General features: G+C 35.9%; 2 protein-coding genes across 2 annotated transcripts; both read right to left on the bottom strand.

The window, feature by feature from the left end:
* Nucleotides 1-3,210: 3,210 nt before the first annotated feature.
* On the bottom strand, nt 3,211-4,648 carry LOC103704766 (glucuronoxylan 4-O-methyltransferase 3). Its single transcript, XM_008788187.4, has one exon. The coding sequence runs from the start codon at nt 4,336-4,338 to the stop codon at nt 3,484-3,486; it is 855 nt and encodes a 284-aa protein (XP_008786409.2). The 5' UTR covers nt 4,339-4,648; the 3' UTR covers nt 3,211-3,483.
* A 6,738-nt stretch (nt 4,649-11,386) lies between these two features.
* LOC103704767 lies at nt 11,387-21,490 on the bottom strand. The gene is made up of 10 exons (XM_026803720.2): nt 21,105-21,490; nt 19,549-19,587; nt 19,268-19,373; nt 16,717-16,778; nt 16,338-16,405; nt 16,008-16,057; nt 15,208-15,277; nt 12,670-12,790; nt 12,468-12,584; nt 11,387-11,751 (listed from the first exon to the last, which is right to left on the bottom strand). Exons 1-10 carry the CDS (start codon nt 21,417-21,419, stop codon nt 11,656-11,658), a joined length of 1,044 nt encoding a protein of 347 aa, XP_026659521.1. The 5' UTR covers nt 21,420-21,490; the 3' UTR covers nt 11,387-11,655.
* Nucleotides 21,491-22,683: the final 1,193 nt, after the last annotated feature.

Raw genomic sequence — 22,683 nt, 5'->3', positions numbered from 1 at the left:
GCATTATGGAACCATGGAATTTTAATGGTCAATTAAAAATGTATTATTCTGTCGAACACTTTCCGTTGTTGCATTGTTGAACAGAGGACTGAAACTTGTACATAGTGTGGAATACCTTTTTTGTTACAATTATCATAATTGCTGAGTCATGTACCTCCAGTTTATATCGAAGACAACTGATTATGAAACTATCCTTTTTCCCTAGAGTGCAATATTTGCTTTTTTTTTTTTCTCTGTTCTTATTAGACAAAGCATAAAATATGTGGTCTTTGAAATTGGTTTTTAGTCCCTTATGTGTCATGGAAGCACTCATGAATATATGATCCTCTCACTGTTTGATACAGAGCATGTTTTTTTCATCTGGTTGATCAATTTCGCATGCTGCTCACATTGCTGTGAGTTGAGGACTTGTGCTTTAATAATAGGTTCGCCTTCATCACAGAACTCATAAATGTCCAGCCACTGGGTTTTGTCTTTATTTAGAATTCAACAAAATTTGATTTTGCTTTTGAGACATGTAATCAAATTGTCTTCATAGACTTGTTCAGTTTCCAACACCGAGTTATTAATAGTTCTAGTTCTTATGAGTGTGACTTGAAAAAAGGTGATGATTATGTCTTTAGTTATTTAATTCTATATAATGCTTGCTTTCGTTATTTTGCTTGTTTCTAATCCTTATCTATGATTGTTTGATGCTTGTGTCTTTGGTGATTGAGTATATTAACATGGCAGATTTCTTTTTGCAATGGTAATAATAGAAGGCTTTTTATCTGGTACTTTCCCTTAAAGAAAACACCCTCTGAGCTTTGCTGAGAACCATTTCCATATTCAACAGTTATCAAACTATCATTTTGTTAGGTATTCCAAGATTTTAGGTTCAGACAGGATGTCAAGAAACAAATTTATGTAACATATTTCACTGATCATGTGGAACATGCAATCTTAAATTCTAAACCCCATCAGAGTTTCTAGTTTCATATTGCAACATGTACCTATATGATTGGATTTTTATCAATTTGGCTTGCTTCTTGGTCTCTTTCGCAGCCCAAACTATTGTATCTATTTTTGTTCTTTCATATTTTATCCATGTTCGCAGCAACCACATGTAGGTTCAGATGTTTTTGTTCAATATCTCAACTTTCCCCATTTGTTTATCGATAAAATTTATTTAGTTTCTTAAGCTTTCTCCATGACCTTTGGCTTGAGTTTACATATTGTCATTGTAGTGCAGCTACTAATGTTTCTTTGGAAGGTTAGGAGGAATATGTGAACATGGTTAAGGAGGTAAGGGAAACTGTCCTTTAAAAAATAGTTATGTAAGAGGGGAAGACTGTTACGTCTAAATGGTTATATCTTCTTACATTTAATTATGGACGCTTATATATAAAACTCATAATATGGAAAAAAAGGTTTGATGACAACTACATTAAAGGAAATTATTTTCTGGATTATCCTATTTAGGTTAGAGTTGTTACATACTAACAATAATAAAGAAGGAAAGTTGAAACTATTAAAAACTTTAAAGTCTAATCCGATCCAAAAGGAGAGATAGCAAGTGCTTATGACCTTGGTAATTAAATGGTAATAAGTATTTATTAGCCATTTTATGGTTAACCAAGCAATGGACCAATTGCTGCAATATATCAGAGATTGTTAGCAACAGTAACAGCTAATGTCTTAGAGTAAAAATGCATAATATAACTCTAACTCAGATGCCCTATAGCTCAAAAAAGGCTATGCTTTTATCCTCCAAACCCTTATCTCTATCTTGTGTATTAACTGGTGCACAAGAATGTTAATGGATAAGTCTAGTGGTTATATAAACTACTGTTGCTTCGCATAGTGTCTTAAAATAACTAATTATTTACTTGATTTCGTCTTTGTGTTTATATTTTGTGTCATAAATACTTGTCTTCGGCATTAATTGAATGTTTGTTTTCTTCGATGCAGTTTACAATTTGTATCACTTTGTTGGAGGAGGGAAACTTTAACCTTAATGTTGAAACATTGTACAATACAAAAATTCACCACAATGAAGGCAAAATAGTTGCTATCAATTCTATTTGATAGTTGAATAAATGAATAATTATGTTAGTCCTAAAAAAAAAGATGACAAGAGTTTAGGATTGTTACATTTAAATTATGTTTGAGCACTTTTGAGATGTATGCTCAAAGACTTAGTTAATTTTGAAATTAGGATTTTTTTTTTGATTCTTGAATATTTTAATTAGAGAGAGAGACCCTTCTAAAATTCACATAGAAATGAAGTTTGTTTTCATGCACTGCATTAGACTCATAATATGGTGATGATAGAATCCAACAACCAGACCAGAGAAACAGATCTCGCAATAGACAATAGCAATTTTAGCATAAATATATTTAAAGGGTGCCAGCTAATGCAGTTTGTAAAGTGTTTAGGTGTTGGTACAAAGTACCAGGGTTCATCCTGGACTTTGGCTGGGATTTCTCTTATTCTAATTGCCAACTTTAGTTAGTATCTGCCAGCTTTGAATTCCACTTGGACTATGTATTTTCTTTGATATTCTTTCGTGCTGGTTCTTTTGCTTTGTTGTTGAAGGAAATTTTCGAAGAAACAATAGCTCTTTTCTTTAATTGCAACATCAGAAGTAGGTCTTAAAAGGAACAATTTAAGGATCACTGTAATGACCCCATTGTGGTTATGGTCATGAAAAGAAAAGGCTGTTCTCTGAATGCAGATCTAATTATCCTTGATGTATGACAGAAATCCTGGAGTGATCTTTCTGCCCCGGCATTCTACAAAGTCTAACTCTGTATGATATTCACTTGCTAATCTCAGCAGTCCTAGTCCATTAGCTGAGACCATACTCCCTTTAACTAGAAGTTCAATCATAAATGTGTCACCTCCTTGGACCCTTTTAGTATTCCAGCAATTCCTTTGTCACTATGCTAGCACATTTCCATGGTCATCTGATTTGGGTCTATCAATCTTCATTTAATCAACAGGGTCCAAGAATTTTAAACAAAATAAAGAGCTTAGAAGAAACAAGAAAATTTATATAGTTTGATGAAATGATTCTGGATTTTTACATCAAACAGTTGACTGCAAAAGATGGATCTTTCAGACATCTTAAAGATCATGACCTGCAGCAATAAATTTGTAATAAATAGCTAACTTTCTTGGGTAGAAAAATAAATTCTAACTTGCGGTAATTATTCTAAGCTAGATAATTGAAGACAAAATCAGCAAGGCATGTGAATTTTTAATGAAGAAAGAGAAATTCATATGGAGGTACGGAATGGAAGAAAATAATAAGCGAAATAAACCTCTAGTTTACACCAATCTCATCAAGATAAATGTGATAAAATCCATAACAAAATGGTGAACCCTTTGCATCAAGATCCAAATAGCCTCGTGCCCTTCAACAACAATGCTGAATTATAACCCAGAAAACAGTAGCAGTAAAGATCTCTTCCTACATCCCAAGCTCTTTCTTTCCTCCATCAGGGACAGAAGGGCATGTCCGAGCCAGTCCTGTGGCTGGGAATGATGAAATGCCTCAGCCTGCCTTGCTGCTCTTTCAGGTACCCCTCACACAAGAAGGTCTTCGAGAATTTGTCCTCCACAACTCGATCCACATCATGCACGAAGACGTCGGTCTCCCCCTCGCTCCTCGCCCTCGCAGCCATCCCCGCAGTGTATATTGCTCCCATCCTCCCTGGTGCCTCCGGGATCCACCCGGTGGGTGCATCCACCATGATCAGGTCCCACTCCACCTCAAAGAACACGCTCGGCATCCTCTTCAATGCCAGATGACACTTGGAGAATTTCATGTCGCCGACCGCGGTGCACTCTGGCTTCCTCCTCAGCTCCAAGAGATCATCTGCCTGGGTCACCTTGGTATCATACGTCACATGGTGTGATTCCAACATCGGGGACTTCTGTCGGACGATCTCCATCCATGACTCGTCTTCCTCGAGGAAGACTGTGCGGCCTCCATGGTTGAGTGCGCTCCACATGGCGCTGTCATGGCCGAGGCCAAAGACCAGGAGGTTGCACGGGGCCTTCTTTTCCAAGACTCTGGCTGTTACAGATATCTCCTCGAAGGTCTGCTGGGGAGTGGTGTTTGAGGTTGCATAGTGGATGATGGTGTTTGCCAGGGACTGTGGAAGCTTTGTGCACGAAGTTGCTGTTCCTACATTTGATGGGCTAATTTGGCTACTTTCTGTTGTGCTTGGTGGAGCTGGAGAAGATGAGTTGGGTCTTAGTAAGAGGAGGAGGAGAAAGAGTAGGACGAAGCCTAGGAGGAGGAACTTTAGGTTGAGGTAGTTTGGGACCTTGGCCTTCATGGTTGCCATTGAATGGGAAATTGGCTGCGTACCTTGTTTCAATGGAAGGAATAAGAGAAGAAATGATGAGAAGCTGAATTCGTTCAGGAAATTTGGGTAGGTGACATAAAGCTTTGGTGCTGATGCCTGTGTAGTAAGCTTGGGTTGATGAGAGGAGTCACTTGATCATTGCAGTGGAAGAGATGCACATGAAAAGATGACAAAGGCTTTGCTATTTGGCAAGCTTTGGCTATGGATGACGAGTTATATTTCTTTGTGTCTTGGGGGAGGATGGTGGGTGGCTTATGAACAAGGAGGAAAAGGAAGTTGGCTGAGTTGGTCTTTTCCGGATTCTTAAAGATGCAGCAATGGAAATGAGGAAATTGATGAAGACAGGTGACCCACTCGTTTGGTGAAGCAACATGTTTGGTGGTACAATTGCAAGATTTTTAAAGCCATGATACTGCAGGGCTTAAAAGAATCTCATATATGAAATGGTGGTACATTGGTAGTTGTAATCTGTAATTTAATAAGACAATACTATCTCCAATCGTATAGTTTTACATATTGAATCTGGCAGGGGTTTGGTTGAGACATTATGGAGATTAGACTTTAGTGCTTCTGCCAAGATTTTCTCCCAAATGATGAGAGATGGATGAAAAAATTAAGATACATGGCACAATATAGTCGTCGTTTGGGATTTATATAAATCTATGTGCAAAAAATTAAGAGACATGCACTGGCTTGAAGATGGTTGTTAGCCAAGCTCTGGAAATTAAATTTTAGGTAGCATATTTAGTTCTACTTTTGTATAGTCTATTCTTTAATTATACGAGTGAATCACGTTCCAATAGCTCGGACATAGACAGCTCATCTGTGATGGCTTGTGGGGTTACAAATAATCATATAAGAGAAATATGATGCTATAGCTCACTATTCAATTGCTGGTAGGACAAGGGGTTGTATACTTTGTGTAAAAGGACGGCGGTTATGAATGATTGTGTAAATGGAAGAATTCGTCTTCCTTCGCATGAATTCACTATTAGATCGTGCAATCGTGCAATAGCCGCTTCAAGATCTAAGCAGATGGATGAACGAAGAAATTTGAAGTGCTTTAAAATCTGTGCATGTTACGAATGTTTTTTTTTAAAAAAAAATTAATCATTCTTTTGCACGAAAGATACAACTTAAACCCTACTGAAGTAGATTCTCTTATGTACAGCGTGCCAAAACAATGAACATTAATGAATTATGACATTGTATCTCCCCTTAAAATGGGCAGTCGCATTGATGGTTCTAATTGGCTAGAGAGTTTCTTTATTCTTCGGAAAAAAACACATTTTCTTATGGAGTATCTAGCAAACTGGTAGTCTCATGTGAATCCCATACCATAGATAGGGCTGAGGCATGGCTTACATTGCATTATATAATATCATATATTAAGACTATCTAGGTCAGTTCCAAACGAAGAGTCAGGTTGACAGCCAGTCGTAAAAATAATCAAAGATTATTTTAACTAGAAAAACTTGACGAATGAGAATCCGTGAAACCAATTCTATTAAGTGAAAAAGGATTTGATGACTACGATTATGACATAACATCTTGTAGTGAATTTTCTTTGCCTTCTATCTTTTGTGTTCAAGAAAACTTCAGCTATCATACCAATAATCACAGAACTTGCATTTGTGTTCAAGATCTCTTTCTCTCTCCCTCATTCTCTCTCACTTTTTGCCAGGAATAAGTTCCGAATGAGTCCCATCAAAACTGCTGCAATCGCATCTACTACCCCTCGTATAGCAGCAAAAATACCACCATATCAATTTAATGTGAAATCTGGACTAGTAATTATTTCAATGAGCAACATCCACGTTCCACTTGCTAGCTATTAGCTTAATTCACAAAATTATCAAATAGCGTATGCTTGTGCTTGTTAAACCTAATATATATTGTCAACCCATTTTTTGTTATCTCATGTCTTGATTCAGTCTTGACGGCTTGTTGATCAAGGAAAGCAAAAATTCAGTCTTGATTCGGAATAGCAATTCGAAATTTTAGGAAAAGACTTGATTTGTTATCTCATGTCTGCAAGTTTTTGGATCAATTTATCATTAACATATCACTAAACTTAAGCTTTGATGGTATTGTCTCTTACCATTCGAGCAAGAGGTCGAGGGTCTAATTCCGATTGGAGTCACTCAAGTAAGTGGAGGTAATAAGGATAACAAGACGAGGATTAATCTTCTTATTTTTTTAAAAAAATATTATTTAACATGATACTAGAGCTCAAATTTGCGGGAGGTTATAAGTTCAAATCCCACCAGTTTACTTATTTATTTATCGCCTGTTATTCCAATTTTTGTCTGTTTCGAACTCAATAATCTCTCCAAATACATGATTAATTTAGACTGTATGTAAGGAGTATTGTATATATTGTTGACCTATTTTTTCTTCATTTAAACTTTTTAATTAAATGATTGCTAAAGAGCATCCATCTTTTTTTTGTTAGGGGAGGGACGAAGAGACCGGAGGTGTCACCAGAAATGTTTGTCATTGGAACTAGCAAAAGGAATGCACAATAGAATTAGAGGCGAGAGGGGATATGCAACTTTTTAGCCTAGAGATGGGGGAGGACTTAAAAAAGATCAACCTCCAATAACATCAGAACAGGTGCATTATTGCAGTCGTTAGATGGTTAGAAATTCGTAAGTTAATAACGCTTCAACACTTGTTTTGCACAATACTTCCATTATAACGAGGATGACGTCGCAACATGTACCTATAGATGTCCTGCACAAACTCCAAGGACTTTTTGTATGTCTTCCGTCTAATATTTTTCATAATCTCTCAATTTTTTCTTGAAACTTTTGTTTCCATATCTCTTGCAAAAATCTCCAACTATTCATCATTTGCAAATATCAGATTTCCAACTATACACCAACAAAATTAAAAGTATACATTCAAGCCTAGTACCACATGCATTCAAATCTAATCATAAGCATAAAGATTCTAATCACAAGCATCACAATCAGTCTATAGTCAAATAGGCTCATACTGCAATATCCTTAGTTTACGTGGATCAAGAGCTAGATCCGCTCAAATACAATTGTAATAATTCACGATTTCATCTTAAAAGACTAACCAGAAAGCCATATTTAGATTCGTTGTTCTTTTATAAGTATCCAAAATCTATGCAAAAGTTCTGGGCCATTTTCTTGGCACTTGAATTGCATAGGCTGAGCCTTAAAGTAATAACATAAAATTTACAAATACCTTCCCTGTGGGATGTATACTCGTGCATTTGGGGAGCATCAAATCAAACGTTCCACGAAAATATTTTTTTCTTCGGGTAGGAAGAAAACATCCATGTTTGAACAACCGGAAAAGCCTGCCGGTGGGTAAAACAACTGAGGAGAGAGTGAGAGAGACGTAGAGGAAATTGCCGTTCCACCAACCGAGCCAACAAACACTAAGGCCTTTAGCCAAAAAAAAAAAACAAACACTAAGGCAGCGAGTCTAGTTGACTGCCTTCCAGCCATTAGCAGGATAGTTTCATATAAATGAGAGCAAAACAGAGTATCGTACTTTCCTGTGTATTATAACTAATAATCATTTTATCTTAACGAGTTAAAAAATCAATCATTACTCTGGAACCTGAAAAAAAAACAATACCAAAATATAATAATAATAATAAGCTCCATAATTTATCTAAAATAAGAACCATCCTTTTGTGTTGATTTCCTTAACCAGTATTTTACATGACCTAATATTCTGTGATATTGACAAGTATTGGTGATCTATGCCCAGTTTTTTTTTTTTTTTTCCAGTACTCAGGATGGATCCAAAGCCAATGACATGGCACGGCTTAAGGGTTCTTTAATGGCATGATAGAGTAGTAGCACTGAAGCGGTTGCATCTGCTAGGAGACAATTAAGCATCATTTTTTTTTTTGAAGGAAATGGAGGAAGCAAAGTGCTTCCCCCAAGGAACAGAATTTATAAAGCAAGAAGAACAAGATTACGGAGTTTCAAAACAACCAAGGTGAATATTTGAAAGCAACAGGTTATAACCAAGAACAATTAAGTTGCCAAAAAGACCCCGCAGAGATTGGTTGCTGTCTTTGGTTTTCTCACAGCACAAGCTTTCCCACTGAGTAAAAGAGAGCAGGACTTTTTGCAGGGTCGCATTGATGGAAGATTGTTTCTGAAGAAAGACTTGAAAATTTCTTTCCAGCCAAATATGCCAGCAAACGGCCATTGTCAACCGGTAGAAAAAGTCCATGATTGCATAGAAAAATAACTTGCTGGCAGTGATCTTTCATACGTAAATTCTCAAAATATATGCATATGAAGGTAAAACATGAAATCATAGTTCGTCGTACCGATCCGAATCAGATAATATAAAATGTACCATACCGTACCGATTCGGCATTGGTATCTGATATGAATAGTGGCGTACCAACACTCGGTACGCCAAAAAGATTCCATACCATATCGTACCGATACAATACTAATATAATACCGGTATGGGATTCGATACTGAGATGACGAACTTTGCATGAGATAGATTTTTTTTTTTTAATCTATCAGAAGGAGCTAAGTGTCAAAATGCTAAATTTTCGCAGGCTCTCACTTGGACTATCAGAAATACTTATGAAACCTAGGGATGACTATGAAAAGTTTTGAATAAGCCCAACTCAAACAAATGAGGCTTGCACTGACATCCCCAATTAGCCCAAGCTAATGATTGATTACCGGATTATATGACTCAATCTATATGCCCACACAAATAGTCCATTATAGCATACGTAGCAAGCATGCTTCAAGCCTTGAAGTGCAGCTGGGAGAACATGGCAACATTTTGTACTTTTCGATGCCAACATGATTCTTATTTTCCCAATTATGACACACTACTTTGTTTTATTAGATAAATCAGCGTAAATAGGTTTCACTTTTTTGTTTTTGATGTTACCCGTGCCGTATCCTACAACATTATCATCAATCATTTCAAAATTTATGGAAGTGCATAAAAAAAATATGAACAGAAACAAGTAACGTGAAAATAAGGAGATGAAAAGCTAGGAGGCTGTTTGACGTTGCTTTTATTTTTCTTATTTTCTAAACTAAAAAAGTCAGTTTATTTTTAAGAATATAAATTTAATTGATATAATTAATTATTTTTAATAATATGAACATGAATACAACTGAGACGGCGACAATGGTGGTGGTTGCAGCAGAGGTTCTAGTAATGATAGCAGTGAACGGAGTGCTAGTGATGTGGCAACACGGGGCTTGGGGCAACCGCGAGAATGGTGGTACGAGCTTTGATAATATGATAGTGGTGGCAACAATCATTGTGGCAGCGATGGAGCATGGACGTAGCAGAGGTTATGGCGGCAACAATGATGTGGTGGCGCAGCACATTTGGCGGTGGTATTAGTGGAGACGGTAGTTATGGAAATGATGATAGTCGTAATGATGGTGCAATGACAGCAGCAGTAATAGTTATAATGGTGATGAAATTGGCGTCAATGATAGCAGTAAAAGAAATAAAATTTTTATCTTTAAAAATAAAAAATAAAAATAATAGCACCAATTGTGTTTTTTGTCTGAATTTATATAAAATAAAAAAAATAAAAAATAAAAGTGATGCCAAACAAATATTAAATATATCTCGTTATTTCTTGCTATCTCTTTATCTCCCTATAATTCATAATTTAATTCCCATAAGTTTCTTGGGTGTATCAAGGTAGTGATTTTTTCTTAGCGGCAACCATTTGTCATCCATCATATTTTTCCTTTTTATTTCTTTTTTTCTCCTTTAGACTCGTAATTACCTGTTAATGTGACATACACTTCAAAAGCAAATGTAATGTATAAACACTACCTGTGTCCTTCCGACCTACTAATCCGAAATTAACAATGAAGTCAGATAACTAATCATCAAAAAGTGTAGCTGCTTCAGATGCCAGAATCTTACTAGAAATATAAAATGCTCTTTCCCAGTTATGAAACCAGCGTTGCTTCCTCCACATTTTGAAAATCGTTTCAACACCGAGCTCTATATCAGTATTATCTTGTTACTACATCGGTATGCCTGGTACAGAAGCTAATTCGGCATACCAAGAATCGATATACCCTCCATACCGCATGGCAATATCAAATCAGTACGGTATGTTCCATACCGTCCGGTTCAGTATAGTATTACATATGTTGGTACTAAATGCTGTTAAACAGGGATTTATGTGAAAAAAATAAAGGATAATTTTTATATATTGTTGCCTTTCTTTATAAAATTTTGCACCTAACTTGCATTTTCCTGTGACACTTTATTAGCGACCGTTCCTTGTATCCATACACAGTAACACAGTGCTTGGATTATTCCACTATTGTTCAGTTATTCATAAACTTCCTTATGCAGGTGATTTGCAGAAATTTTCCCAAATAATTTTATTTTCAGAAAATGCAATGAACCGTGAATCTCATTAATCATTCATGAGTTTTTTAGACCATTTCTTCTTCAATCATTTTTATTTTTTCTAGCTTTCTTGATGTTTTGAAACATCCTCCAGCTTGAATGATTTTATATATGCTGTATGATATCTTTTGCTACTAACATTATTTTTGATATTAAAGCAAAAAAAAATTGCACTTTATACATAGAATCAAATTCAACGGCAGTTAGATTCAGGCAGCAGATGGTATTTGCCTTGCTGCTGATAAGCCTCCAAATGCAGCCAACCAAGCAAGTCAGCAGAAAACTCATTCAACAATTCAGTTCATCATATGCAACAGCCATCAGATCATAGCAGGGAAACAACGAAAGTTTCCACCAGCTCTTCTTTTCCAACAGGTTCCTCTTGCACTGAATGAAAACTGAAACTATGCTGTTTCCTTGGGTATGGAAGTGTCCAGCCATCGGTCGATGCAGCAGCACACGATATCACAAGCCATAGGTTCATACTGGCTATGTCGGCTTGTAGGATCATAGAAGAATTGAGCGCAGCATGAACGATGTAAACTGCAGAAGAGCATCCAATCAAGATGCCTTCTGATTGCCCTACAGCTTTTGAATACCATGATAATTTCACAATTGCAGTGCTTGATTTATAGGAATATGAAGTTTCTGACAGGAACAGAGGAAGAATTTCTGGAAAATATAACACATAAAATTGTTGATGAAATGTTTACACTTTACAGTGTATCTAGTTGAAATGTTACAAAATTTCATCCTATTGCCTATCTAAGTGACGGTGAAGGGCTCAATGGCATAGGCTACCTAGAAGAAGTGAATAGATGTATCAAGATGCCTCGCAACATGGCTCTTCTGAACTGATGGAACAAACAAAGGCTAGCTGCTGGTGGAGTATGTCTGAAATAAGTAAGACAGGATCTTCTTGTAGTCACCCAGTCTAAACCCAGTGTTAGGATCAATAAGATAAGGTACCTAGAAAACAGAAATATGTAATATCAGGATCAGCTGGAGTATTTGTTAAAACCATAATTTTATAGCCTTAACCCAACTATCCTGGGTCAGTTTGACTGTAGCGATCGATTCCATTAGCCTCTTTATGTTACAAATCAATCCAACTTACTACTATCGTAACAACTGCTTGATTAGTTTGTGAAACCAATTCCTCACAAGAAAGTTTGTGATACCAATTCCTCCAAAAAAAGTTTGTGATACCAATTACATTTATGGATGCATTTTTCTGGCTCTCCGGAAGTGATATTGCAATGGGTGATTGGCTTAAAAATAAAGCAAATGGTCTGCATGCTGGTCTTATGAATTCTCAGGTTGCCTTGAGGGAATTACTTTGTTTTATTATTACTGATGATTGCCTATCCAAACAAAAAATCCTGGCAGTAAGTATAATACACTGCAGCAGAAGGTTATAAATTTTGGCAGTCATCAATAATCTTATTTTTCTCTCTCTTTTAATGCCTTGTTTTTGATAGTGTACTTCCCAATTCATAACAATATTTTAGTTGATTAATCTTATGGTGATTTTGGCCCTTTTAAATAAAGCTCTTTTTTCCCTTTTCAAGATTTTCTTTTTCCTTTGAGAAGAAAGGAAGAGCAAAAGCCATGCCTAATTCATTGAGATAATTAAAAGGGATTTCTGTCTATTTTTTGGTTGTGGGAAGTTTTTAAAGGATCACCTCTTTAGAACCAGATGCCTTTAAGAGCAACTCAGAATTTGATGACCCCTCTCCCACATTATGGAGAATGTAAGGCATTTCCAATTCACACAGTGCTTCACGTACAAGCCTTGCATACTGCAAAACATTAAAAAGATTAAAAAAAAAATTGCAGAATCATGTCATGGTTGTTTTAAATTAGACAAAACAAACATAACTTTACCGCATTGTTTTCATATGAGAAAAGCTTCAACTTCTTTGAAGGTTCTAATCCTGCTCTGTGCCATAATGTCATTCCTCTGCCGGCTCGAAGAAGAGTAGGCACCCATCCTGTGAACAATGTGCTACACCACCACAAAAGAAAACGAATTTAGCTGTAGAAAATTCAAACCCCATATATTTCAATGTATTATATCGCCAATGGTACTTAGAGCAATGCAATGAACCATCAATTTCTGTCTGCGCTTTCATAGTGATGACAACAACTGAAACTAAAACATGTGAAGTAATTTAGTGATGTGGTATACTAGCAACTTGCTTAAGTTGCATGCTGACTTACAGAAATTTTTGTTTACAAGTTTCTCGATATCTATAATCTAAGAATGCTTTTGATTCATGTGAAAATCCAAGCAACACAATTTTCCATTTGGATGACTTTCCCCGCTTATTATAAGGTAATTGAAGAAGCATTACTGTTGCTTCAACTCTCACAACATTTTTCCTTGAATACAAAGGTTAGAACAAGCGAGTTTAGGCAAAACTCACTCTCACAGACAGCTTTGTAGGGCCAATAGGAATATAAAGAAAAACAAATTCAGTAAGGGTGCCCTGTTAAACAGTTTCTTCAAACATGCCTGGGCATATGGGTACTTCTGTAGGTATCAGCATCTAAACATATAGAATAACAAGTAATTACGGCATGACCTTTATGTCTTTCAACGATGCACACTTAAGAACCTTTCTCTTCTAGATGGGATGCCCCTCACAAGCTGCAAACAAGATCTATATAATTGTCTTGACTGTTCATTGGTTTTCTGGAGTGCTAGGAAGTTGATTCAGTAGCCTATGGCCTCAAAAATCTTTCTTCATCATGCTGAGGAAGTCTATAAGCAATACCACCACAGCTTCTAACACCTTTGATACCATTTCCAGCTTTAAAATATTTACTTTCTCAAATAAACTCCTCATGTTTAAAATGAGCATTTTTACCACTCCGTTCTTAAATTAAGTTTTTTTTTCCTAGGGATTATCTTAACTATGCTGTCTTCAGTTAGTGCCTTTCTTTTTCTTTTTCCAACATTTGAGTTTATTACTCGTATGTCAATGACATGCATATCAGTAGTAATGATGATTCCCCCTCTGCATCTCCAATGTTAATTTTATATTTTTAGACCTTTTCTTATCTCTTATCTCTAGAATTCTAGTTTGCCTTTTTTTACTCCATGGGTAATTGTTGTTATCAATAGTTTGTCCAAACTTACAGTGCATGCTCATCAGATTCATGCCCGGGTAAAATAGTGATGAAGCTTCCTGTGTTGATGATGTCTCACTGATGGAAAACCTTTCCTAGATCCTAATTGCTACTTTTAGCTGGCAGTGACTTGTCTACTTGACACTTTCATAGGCCACCATTGTAAATGAAATTACTAGTACCAGCTTTGTCAAAGCTCTTGCTTTATTCCCTGTGCCACTTTAGTTCACATTTTTTGGCCTCTTCCTAGGACCCTCACTAGGCTATTATAATTTTGCCTTGCCTCCATGCTCAACCTCTAAGACTATATTCCAATTGATTGAACTAATGATCTTGCATGTTATCCATGACTCCTTGCAAAGGTTGTCTGATCTTTCAAAGTAATATGTCGTTCCCAAATACTATCCTTGTACTGTAAAAGTGATATGCTACTTGGACAGCAATCTAAATGATTACATTCAGATGAAGCTTTAAGAGAAAGATGTCACTTTGTTACAAGTTACAAGCTTATTGCCAAGATTTTCGTTTTTCTATTTTCATCTAGAAGAAATTCATAAACTTCTTAACAAAGCACACATAGCAACAATGTTATTAGCTCTCGTGCAAACTCACAATTTATGTGCCACCAAGAGTATAAGAACGATGTTTAAGTTGTTGCTATACTTTTTCTTTTTCTTTTTTTTTCTTTTCTTCTTCTTCTTTTCTTCTTTTTCTTCTTTTCTTCTCTTCTTTTCATACTGCATGCACTTTCCACATGGGAGAATCAAGGCCTATTGTAATTGAATACTTTAGGCCATAGCATTCAATTAGCAAGCCACTGCACATTTTGACATTACAGCTCTTGCTTATCAACTTTCATATGATACGCACAGCCATCGATGAAACACTTTCGCTTCAATCCCTCAGTCTGCATATTGGGAGATTGTAACTTCAAAGTCATTTTCCATCTTTTCCTTAAATCAGAACATTTTGATTTTGAGAATCAAAATGATTTAGGAAGTATTTGGTTTTCTAAAGGATAAAGTCCAAAATTGGAAAAGTATAAGATGGCAGGAAGGGAGAAAACATGAGCTTGTAAAATTTTACTCAAACTACACATTTCTAACTTCATAATTTCATGGATTTTTTGAATTTTATTATACAACAAACACAAGTTGATATAAAACTACAACTTACAATTTTGAAACATATGCAGAATAAAAAAAAAATCAACCAAAAAGATCCCAAATGAAGGTCAATTAAGAAAAAGGAAAATCAATAAGCGTTGAGAAGCACTGTAAAGTGTAATACCTCTCTAGGAGCCCAAATGTGGGGTTTGTTCCTTGACCATATTGTTGGAATAGGTATTTAACTATATCACCTATACAAATAAGATATCATTTAAAAAGCACTTGTAGAGCAATAACTCTTGCAATTAAATCCATAACAACGACCTCATGGTGATAAAAAATGGCAGGATGAAGTTATTCGGAATTGCAAAGAGAAAACCAATGCAAAAATTTTTGAATAAGGTTTTCTTGGATTATATATGAAGCCACTCATAAATCAATTAAAAAATTCTGGCATTGGCTACAAAAATTGCTCAAACAAGAGATGCTTGTGTATTACTCATAAATGAAAAACAAACTCAGTTAAGGAACCTTGTGCTAAAGAACAAAATATCTGACAAGTAATATATGTCAACACAAATTTCATCAGTGAACTTTATTTGGAGATGGTTACATGTTAGAGGAAGAAAGTCTATGGACCCCACTCCTTAGTTTCCACCTCTTATCAAGGACAGGCACTTACAAGTTTAAAAGCTGCAAGAGTTTCTTCTACATGAGAAAAACATTTGAACAGCCATATCTAAATGGCATTCAAATTCTGGTGTCATCCATATATTTAAATTAGGACTTTTTGAAAATTGTTTCGAAAAAAAAAAGAATTATTGGATACAGAAGTACAACCTTCTGTATGATGAGGAAAGCCTTTAGCAGCACCGAGTGGTTGGAATAAATGCATACAAGCTCAACAGGAATGCTTGACTAAAAATTTTTACATTAAATTACAACCATGACCCAAAAAGATGTTCTAGCTTGATGGCTTACCACTTTCATACATGGAGATACCAGTGTTCAAGTCAACAAGAAACGGAAACCTGCAAGAAGACTTCTCAAAACTAGTAAGCTGGCAACTTCAAAATTTAGTGGTTTATACCAGTCAAACCTATTGAAGATACATATTGATCAGACGGGCATGCATAATTTAAATACTGATGCCAAAATCGGCAGGGATAAAACTCATCTGAGAACTGATACAAGAATATGTATTTTTTCACATCAGAGATTATGGTAGTATAATTTCATCACAGAGTTTTATCTCCACGAATAACATATTTCAAAATTTATTGAATAGACAAACCACAGAAGAACACATACAGCTCCTTTCCACCAATCTTTCGAACAATTTCTCTATGTCTTAATGATCCTTTTGGGCAAGGATACACCTGAATATAGTTCCACAAATAACCCCATCAGATAATATAGGAAAATATAGAAAAATGTGGACACAGAAACATATTATTTTCCAACAATCACTTTCATCAAACACCGCTAATCCAAGATTCTTGATTAAAAAGGCTGCTCCAGTAAATAAGCGTTCCTTTTGCTATCACATAACAAGAGCTCTTAAGTAAACCATGGAGTTTAAGAAATTGCATGCATTTGTCTTTAATTCATTTTTCAAGAATACAGGATTAAATTACTCTTTGTATGAAATAAGAAAAAAAAAATGAACTTCATTATCAACTTTTGGTACCTCTACAGAGAGATCCAGCTCAGTCATGGCCTCTCGGACTCTCCTACAAAAAGGGCATGCCTCTGTTGACAAATAATATTTAGAACATCCACTTGTGAATCATTGAAATCCCTAAAAGAAGAAGCAGTCTCTAGATTAAAGGCAACGATATCCAATCAAATAAGGCAATCCTAAAGTTAGAACTCCACATCCATATCATCTAGCAATGCTGCACGTAACCTTTGTGAATACATTGTAAAGGACCAAATGGAGATGAACAGAATCTAAGGAGATTATCTAGACCAACAAGCAATAATTTGAGAACTTGGAATGAATACAGGAGTAAATAGATTGGTGGTTGTAGGTAAGAAAGATAAACTTTTAAGAGCAAAAAAGAATGTTAATAATTATTATTTAGGCATATTCTACCACAAGCAAGATTGTAAAAGACTAAAACAGCAGCCATTGAATGAGATGGATAGTGCAATTAAGAACTTCAAATCTCCGACAAGGACACATATATAAACAGCAGTTAATTGTATAATCAAATAAGACATGATCAGATACATGGATGGTTGTCCATAGATGAGAGATGGACGAGATCATGGTATACTGTCCCATCGGTACCGGTGCATATTAACCATACCATACCATACTGGTACCTTCCGGTATGCAGTACAAGGGCGTACCAAGTGTCGGTATGCAGAACCAACCCCATACATATACTATACCAGGATGGTACCAATATAGGGTCCGGTACCAAAATGACGAACCTTGGATAAGATAATTAATTCTTGACTTAATAGCAGCCTATGATCTAGCAACAATAAAAACATATCCAAATAAACATTTTATGACTTCCAAAAATGGAAGCATATGTAGTAGATCAATTGTTTCTCCCGATAAATAGAAAAGGAAGCATGAAGGCTTGAAACATATATTAGGATGGTGTGCTTCCAAAAAGCAAATGAGGATCCATAAAGCTGACCCCAACTAGTTGGGAAAAGGCTAGATGGTTATCATTATGGTTATGGTTCTTCCACAAAATACAAAATAATAGTAGTGGATGTACACATTGAAACAAGAAAAAAACTCTGTATAACACGTGATTCTGTGCCAGATGGCATATTGAACCAACAAAAAGACTGATGAAGTTCATGAAGAGCTTGAAGCAACATACTTGGTCCTAGAATGTTAAATACCCTTAATTTTAACCCTACAACTAAAACCCCTTACGTCAAGTAGATACCGGACATCAAATAACATATAAAATCTCTTTTTCCCATCATAGGCAGATTGACTGATAGAAACTAACGCGATCAGTTTAAAGTATTGGTACCTTTAGAGCATGGTTCCATATTGACACATGCTTTGCCTGCCTATTGGTGCTAAAATAGAAGAAACAAGATGCTGTACCATGTGTTGGTAGTGTACAATACTTAGGCATATACGGTATTGACCCTTTATATTTATGGTATGATATAGTTGGTAATGACCAGTACTTAGTGGTACTTCAATCTATGCTCGACCCTATGCCCTATGACAAGGTTATGGTTTGAAGTAAGCATGTTGAAGCTGGATAACATGTAGATGGTTTAATTAATAGTGACATCTGGGAATATAAAATGAAAACCCAGCCATTAATAGGTCGAACCTGTACCCCAAATATTAATAGACTGATTAGACTGATCTGCCTCTCTTGCCAAACAAAGCTAACCAACAAGCTGTAAGTACATCAGAAGTTTCAGATGTCCAACCAGAAAAATAATGGAACAATTTTGGGTTAGTCAGCTGTAAACTTTCAAGTAAATGTCATCTCAAGGTGAATAGATATTCTTTGTTATTCTAGTAAAGTGGTACTAGGTCATTTGAGATTTTCCCTTGTAAGGATATCTCATTCAAGGTTTCCAAGGTACCCAATTTATGTTCAAGGATACAGACATAACTACCATTTTGTCAAAAACCTAGAACTAGAATTGATAGTTTATAATTTGAAGTCAGATATATCTTCGCCCTATCAAGTCAACAATATCTAGCCTAGTTCAGGTGCTCAGGATAACAGGACGATATATAATGTGAAAGTCATGGATGAAGCTGACTGTGGTTATGATGCCTTCCCTTCTTAGTAGATTGACCCTCTTAATTTTTTTCCAGATAACATGTTATTAAATTCCAATACACAAATAAGTCTAGGAATGCATTTGTTAATTCACATAAGCAAAACTGCAAGCAAGAAATCCAAGTCACAAATATTTCATGGGATTTCGGCCATCCATATAGTATTCCTATCTTTTGATTCAGTCGGATGTATCAGATGTGCCAAATAATAGTTCAGGTAATGTTTTGTTAGGATGTTTCATTCTTGATACAATAACTAACATGTAGCACATCATTATGTCATTTAGCTATCAAACTGGCTTCATTTTATGAGTGTAGAGTTAAAGTCAGAGCATGTTTTAACTGTAGGCTACAATTGAAAAAAAAAAATTGTTTTAACTATAAAACTATGTCCCTATAAATGAGAATCACAGTACAGCCATAATTTTAATCAGGTACAAAAGAAGAAAATCACCAAATTCATATAGTTGCAAGTGTAGTGGATTTGTTCTAGAGATGCCACTCAATGCTTTTGACCCCCATGGAAATCTTGCCAGACTAGATAGTGAAGACGTTGCAACCTGATAAAAGAAAGGACTGTAACCATTAGAAAATAAACCACAATCTGGAACAGCTGCAAGTCAATTAGGGCTTATGTATGTTAATCTAAAATCATGAGTAATATAATATGATTTGCATGGAGAAAAAGAACGGTGATAGTTAATAAAATAATGATGATTAAGGAATGGAGTTTACCTCTAGATATTCATTCCGCTCTTGAGAAGGATCTCGCCCCTGTTTTTAGTACATGACATTATGTTCACTTTTTAAAGGCATTTACAGATTCTCACAAGCACAAAACATGGAAACTTTTTTTAAGTTCAAGCATTAGACATCAAGATAAATCAACCACCATGATCTTGCTAGCCTGATGCCATTACAGGCTGAATTGTACTCTTTACTCATGGACATGCTATCACATTGGAAACTGCAATTGTCAATAAAATTGGAGCAAAAAGAATGCATGTTCCTCGGTCTGAAACACAACAGCAAATAAAATAAAATCATAAGGTGACACAAATCTGTAGGTAAACCTTGTTGAGAGGGAGATAAAGTAAGGCGGCCATCTTTGGGATTCTGGCATACACCAGTTTGTATTGGCATGCTGTACCATACAAGATTGGTAAAATAATGTACCTATACATAGTACGAATCTCAGTTCTGCCATGCCAGCACTAGCAATGTGCACTGTGTCAGCACAATATGGTACCATACAGTTAAGGTTTTGCCATTTTGGTACAGGTACCAGTACCCATAGCTTGAATAGGGCCATATTCAGCATTAAAGCAAGCCGAGAACATTCATGCAAGATTGCACATAAGAAAGAGCACGCAATGCAATACGATGCACCTTGGTCATGTCTGGATATGCAAAAATACTGGCATAAGCCAGGAGGCAGATGTACTAAGCTGCTATATATCATAAGCAGATATCTACCAACAAAAGAAAACCACATATGAAAATGCTTCAACTCAGATATTCAATCTATGTGGGAAAGTGTGATTGCATTCTTCACATACACTTATGCACACAAAATAACATGTTTGGTTCAAACAAAAACTAATATGCTTGCCACATATCATTAAAGCAAGTCCAATTGGCTAGAAGTATAGAACACTCTAGGACAATGACGAAAACAATCGTTATATGTGAAGGAAACTCTAGATAGAGTTACCTTTAGCTTTCTGAAATCTTCTTTTGGCTGTATGTTTGTATCTTTGTGTGCACTTTGTATTTTATTAGCGTATAGAAAGAGAATGAATGTTACAATTTCACTAGAGACCCACGTGGAAGGCTCTTACACTAAAAGATTTAGTTGAACCTATTTTGCACAAAACTAAGCAGCTCATCATATCTAATATTTATATAAATAAATTTCAATAAGAGACCAATTAGATATACTTTATAAAAAAGCTCTAAAGATAATACTAATCAATTTCTTCTTTTTTTTTTCAAAACAACAGGGTGCGTTCAGAATCATCCAAATGCAGACAAGAGCAGCACAATAGATGACAAGAAACCCTTCAGTCAAAAAGAAAAGAAAAAGCCAACCACCAGCAAACCCATAAATCTCACACATGTAATGAAAGCAAAGAACCGCCTGGTGCACCAATTACAAGCACAGAAAGTAAAAGAAAAATGAACAAGGCCAATATCATATTGAAGCAGAAGCCAATGATACGATATTGAGTCATAATTGGATTTTAATCAAACACAAGACAACAAAATAAAAGAACAAATGAACTCCTTACCCCAAATAATTTTAGGAGAGGGCAGAGTACAGACAAGAAGCTGTTAGCTGGGCTCTCAGCCTTCGTGGAACTAATAATTCTCTCCTCAGAAACTTGGATACTTTCTGTCAAATCACCCTCTGTTCTTGGAGACTGTGCATGAAATCTTCTTCTGGAGGACAGCAAGTTCCAACTCCCAGAGAATCTAGAGGACCAACATGGAGAATCTAGCTTGTTATGGGAAATCTTGGCGCACCGAAACGAAATCTTCTTGTTGGATTGGTGATGGAAAAATTCTAGGCGGTGAAGAGGATGGGGACTGGCCAAAGATAACATGATGCTACTTCGTTTCTTCCTCCAATTTGGAGCGCCAGTTTTCTGCTTTCCGGATGAACGCGTCCCTTTTGCCTGCATTATTATTCTGTTTAAATCAAAAAATAATCTAAAAAATAACATTAACCGTCCAAAAGAGCATCAACGGTCCACCACGGTTACCTGTTTTCCAGATTAACCAGTCAACGAGAATGGCATTACTTGCAATTCTAGAGAAATGTAAGACTATATTCAGAGAAGGGAAAGATCGCTATTTTGCCCCAAATCTCCTCGCCTTCTCCTCCCACCGGCACCGCCGCCTCCGCCGGATCCACCGTCGGTGCTCCGCCCCACTCCGACCAATCCACCGGCCAGAGAATCACCCTGAGAGCCCCAACACCACCCGCACTTTTGGGTCCTCCTTGGAGACAGAGCCCCTGCGCCCCGAACCCTCTCAATCTAGCGTTGGTGCTCCACCCGATTCCGACGACACTCGTTAAAAATGCTATGAACGCCAACACATGAGAAAGGAAGAAATTTCCTCTACGGTTAAACACAAATTTCTCAGAAAAATTAAAAACTAATTTTTTTTTGATGAAAATAAGATTTAGATTTTTTTTATTAACCAATAACAAATTGAGATACATAATCATTATTTATACTAGTTAGATTGTCACAATTCAGATTCTTTTTTATTTAAAAAAGAATACATTTTTTTCTGAAATGGATATAACTAATGAAAATAATCATAGAAAAATTAAAATTCTATAAAAGATAGATTTCGACCACTATATTTATATTTTCTTCAACTGTCCCGTCTAATTCTTCTGAATTAAGTGATGTGGCCGATCAAAAAAAAATTTGAAAAGAAAACTTTTGCTCCATTTGGCTGTTTTAAAACTCAAATGACAATTTGTAAGTTAACTGTGAAGTATACTTATTTTAATTTAAAGGAGATGTTTGGGAAAGTTTTCCTAGGATAATAATTTAATCATTCTATAATCTGAAGCATTTAAACTATGACAATGGAAGAATGAACTTGTCATATGGAGGTATTTGCTATTTGCCTACTACCAGTGCAATGTGAAGCCATGCTGATGGATAATAAGAGATTTTCCAAGATTGACGACGCAACAAGAATTGACAGTAGTAGTATGAAATTGTTGCTTCCTGTTATTTCTAGGATCCTGCACAAGATATTTGCCATTGTTGCCTGCCTCTGCATCCTAAATAGAATGAAATTGTTCTTTTGCATAATTTTCTGAGATCTAATGTTGTTCTGAGGTTT

The sequence above is a fragment of the Phoenix dactylifera genome, chromosome 14 (assembly GCF_009389715.1).
Source record: "Phoenix dactylifera cultivar Barhee BC4 chromosome 14, palm_55x_up_171113_PBpolish2nd_filt_p, whole genome shotgun sequence".
Taxonomy (NCBI): Eukaryota; Viridiplantae; Streptophyta; class Magnoliopsida; order Arecales; family Arecaceae; genus Phoenix; species Phoenix dactylifera.
This window is presented reverse-complemented; position numbering and strand designations above follow the sequence as displayed.

Excerpts from the sequence above, each read along its gene's own strand:
- LOC103704766 (XM_008788187.4), bottom strand. The coding sequence starts at position 4,338 with ATGGCAACCATGAAGGCCAAGGTCCCAAACTACCTCAACCTAAAGTTC.
- LOC103704767 (XM_026803720.2), bottom strand. The coding sequence starts at position 21,419 with ATGTTATCTTTGGCCAGTCCCCATCCTCTTCACCGCCTAGAATTTTTC. Across the intron at positions 16,058-16,337 it reads AAGATTGGTGGAAAGGAGCT|GTTTCCGTTTCTTGTTGACT; the intron begins GTATGTGTTCTT and ends GTCTTCTTGCAG. Across the intron at positions 11,752-12,467 it reads AGGCATCTGGTTCTAAAGAG|GTACCTTATCTTATTGATCC; the intron begins GTGATCCTTTAA and ends TCTGTTTTCTAG.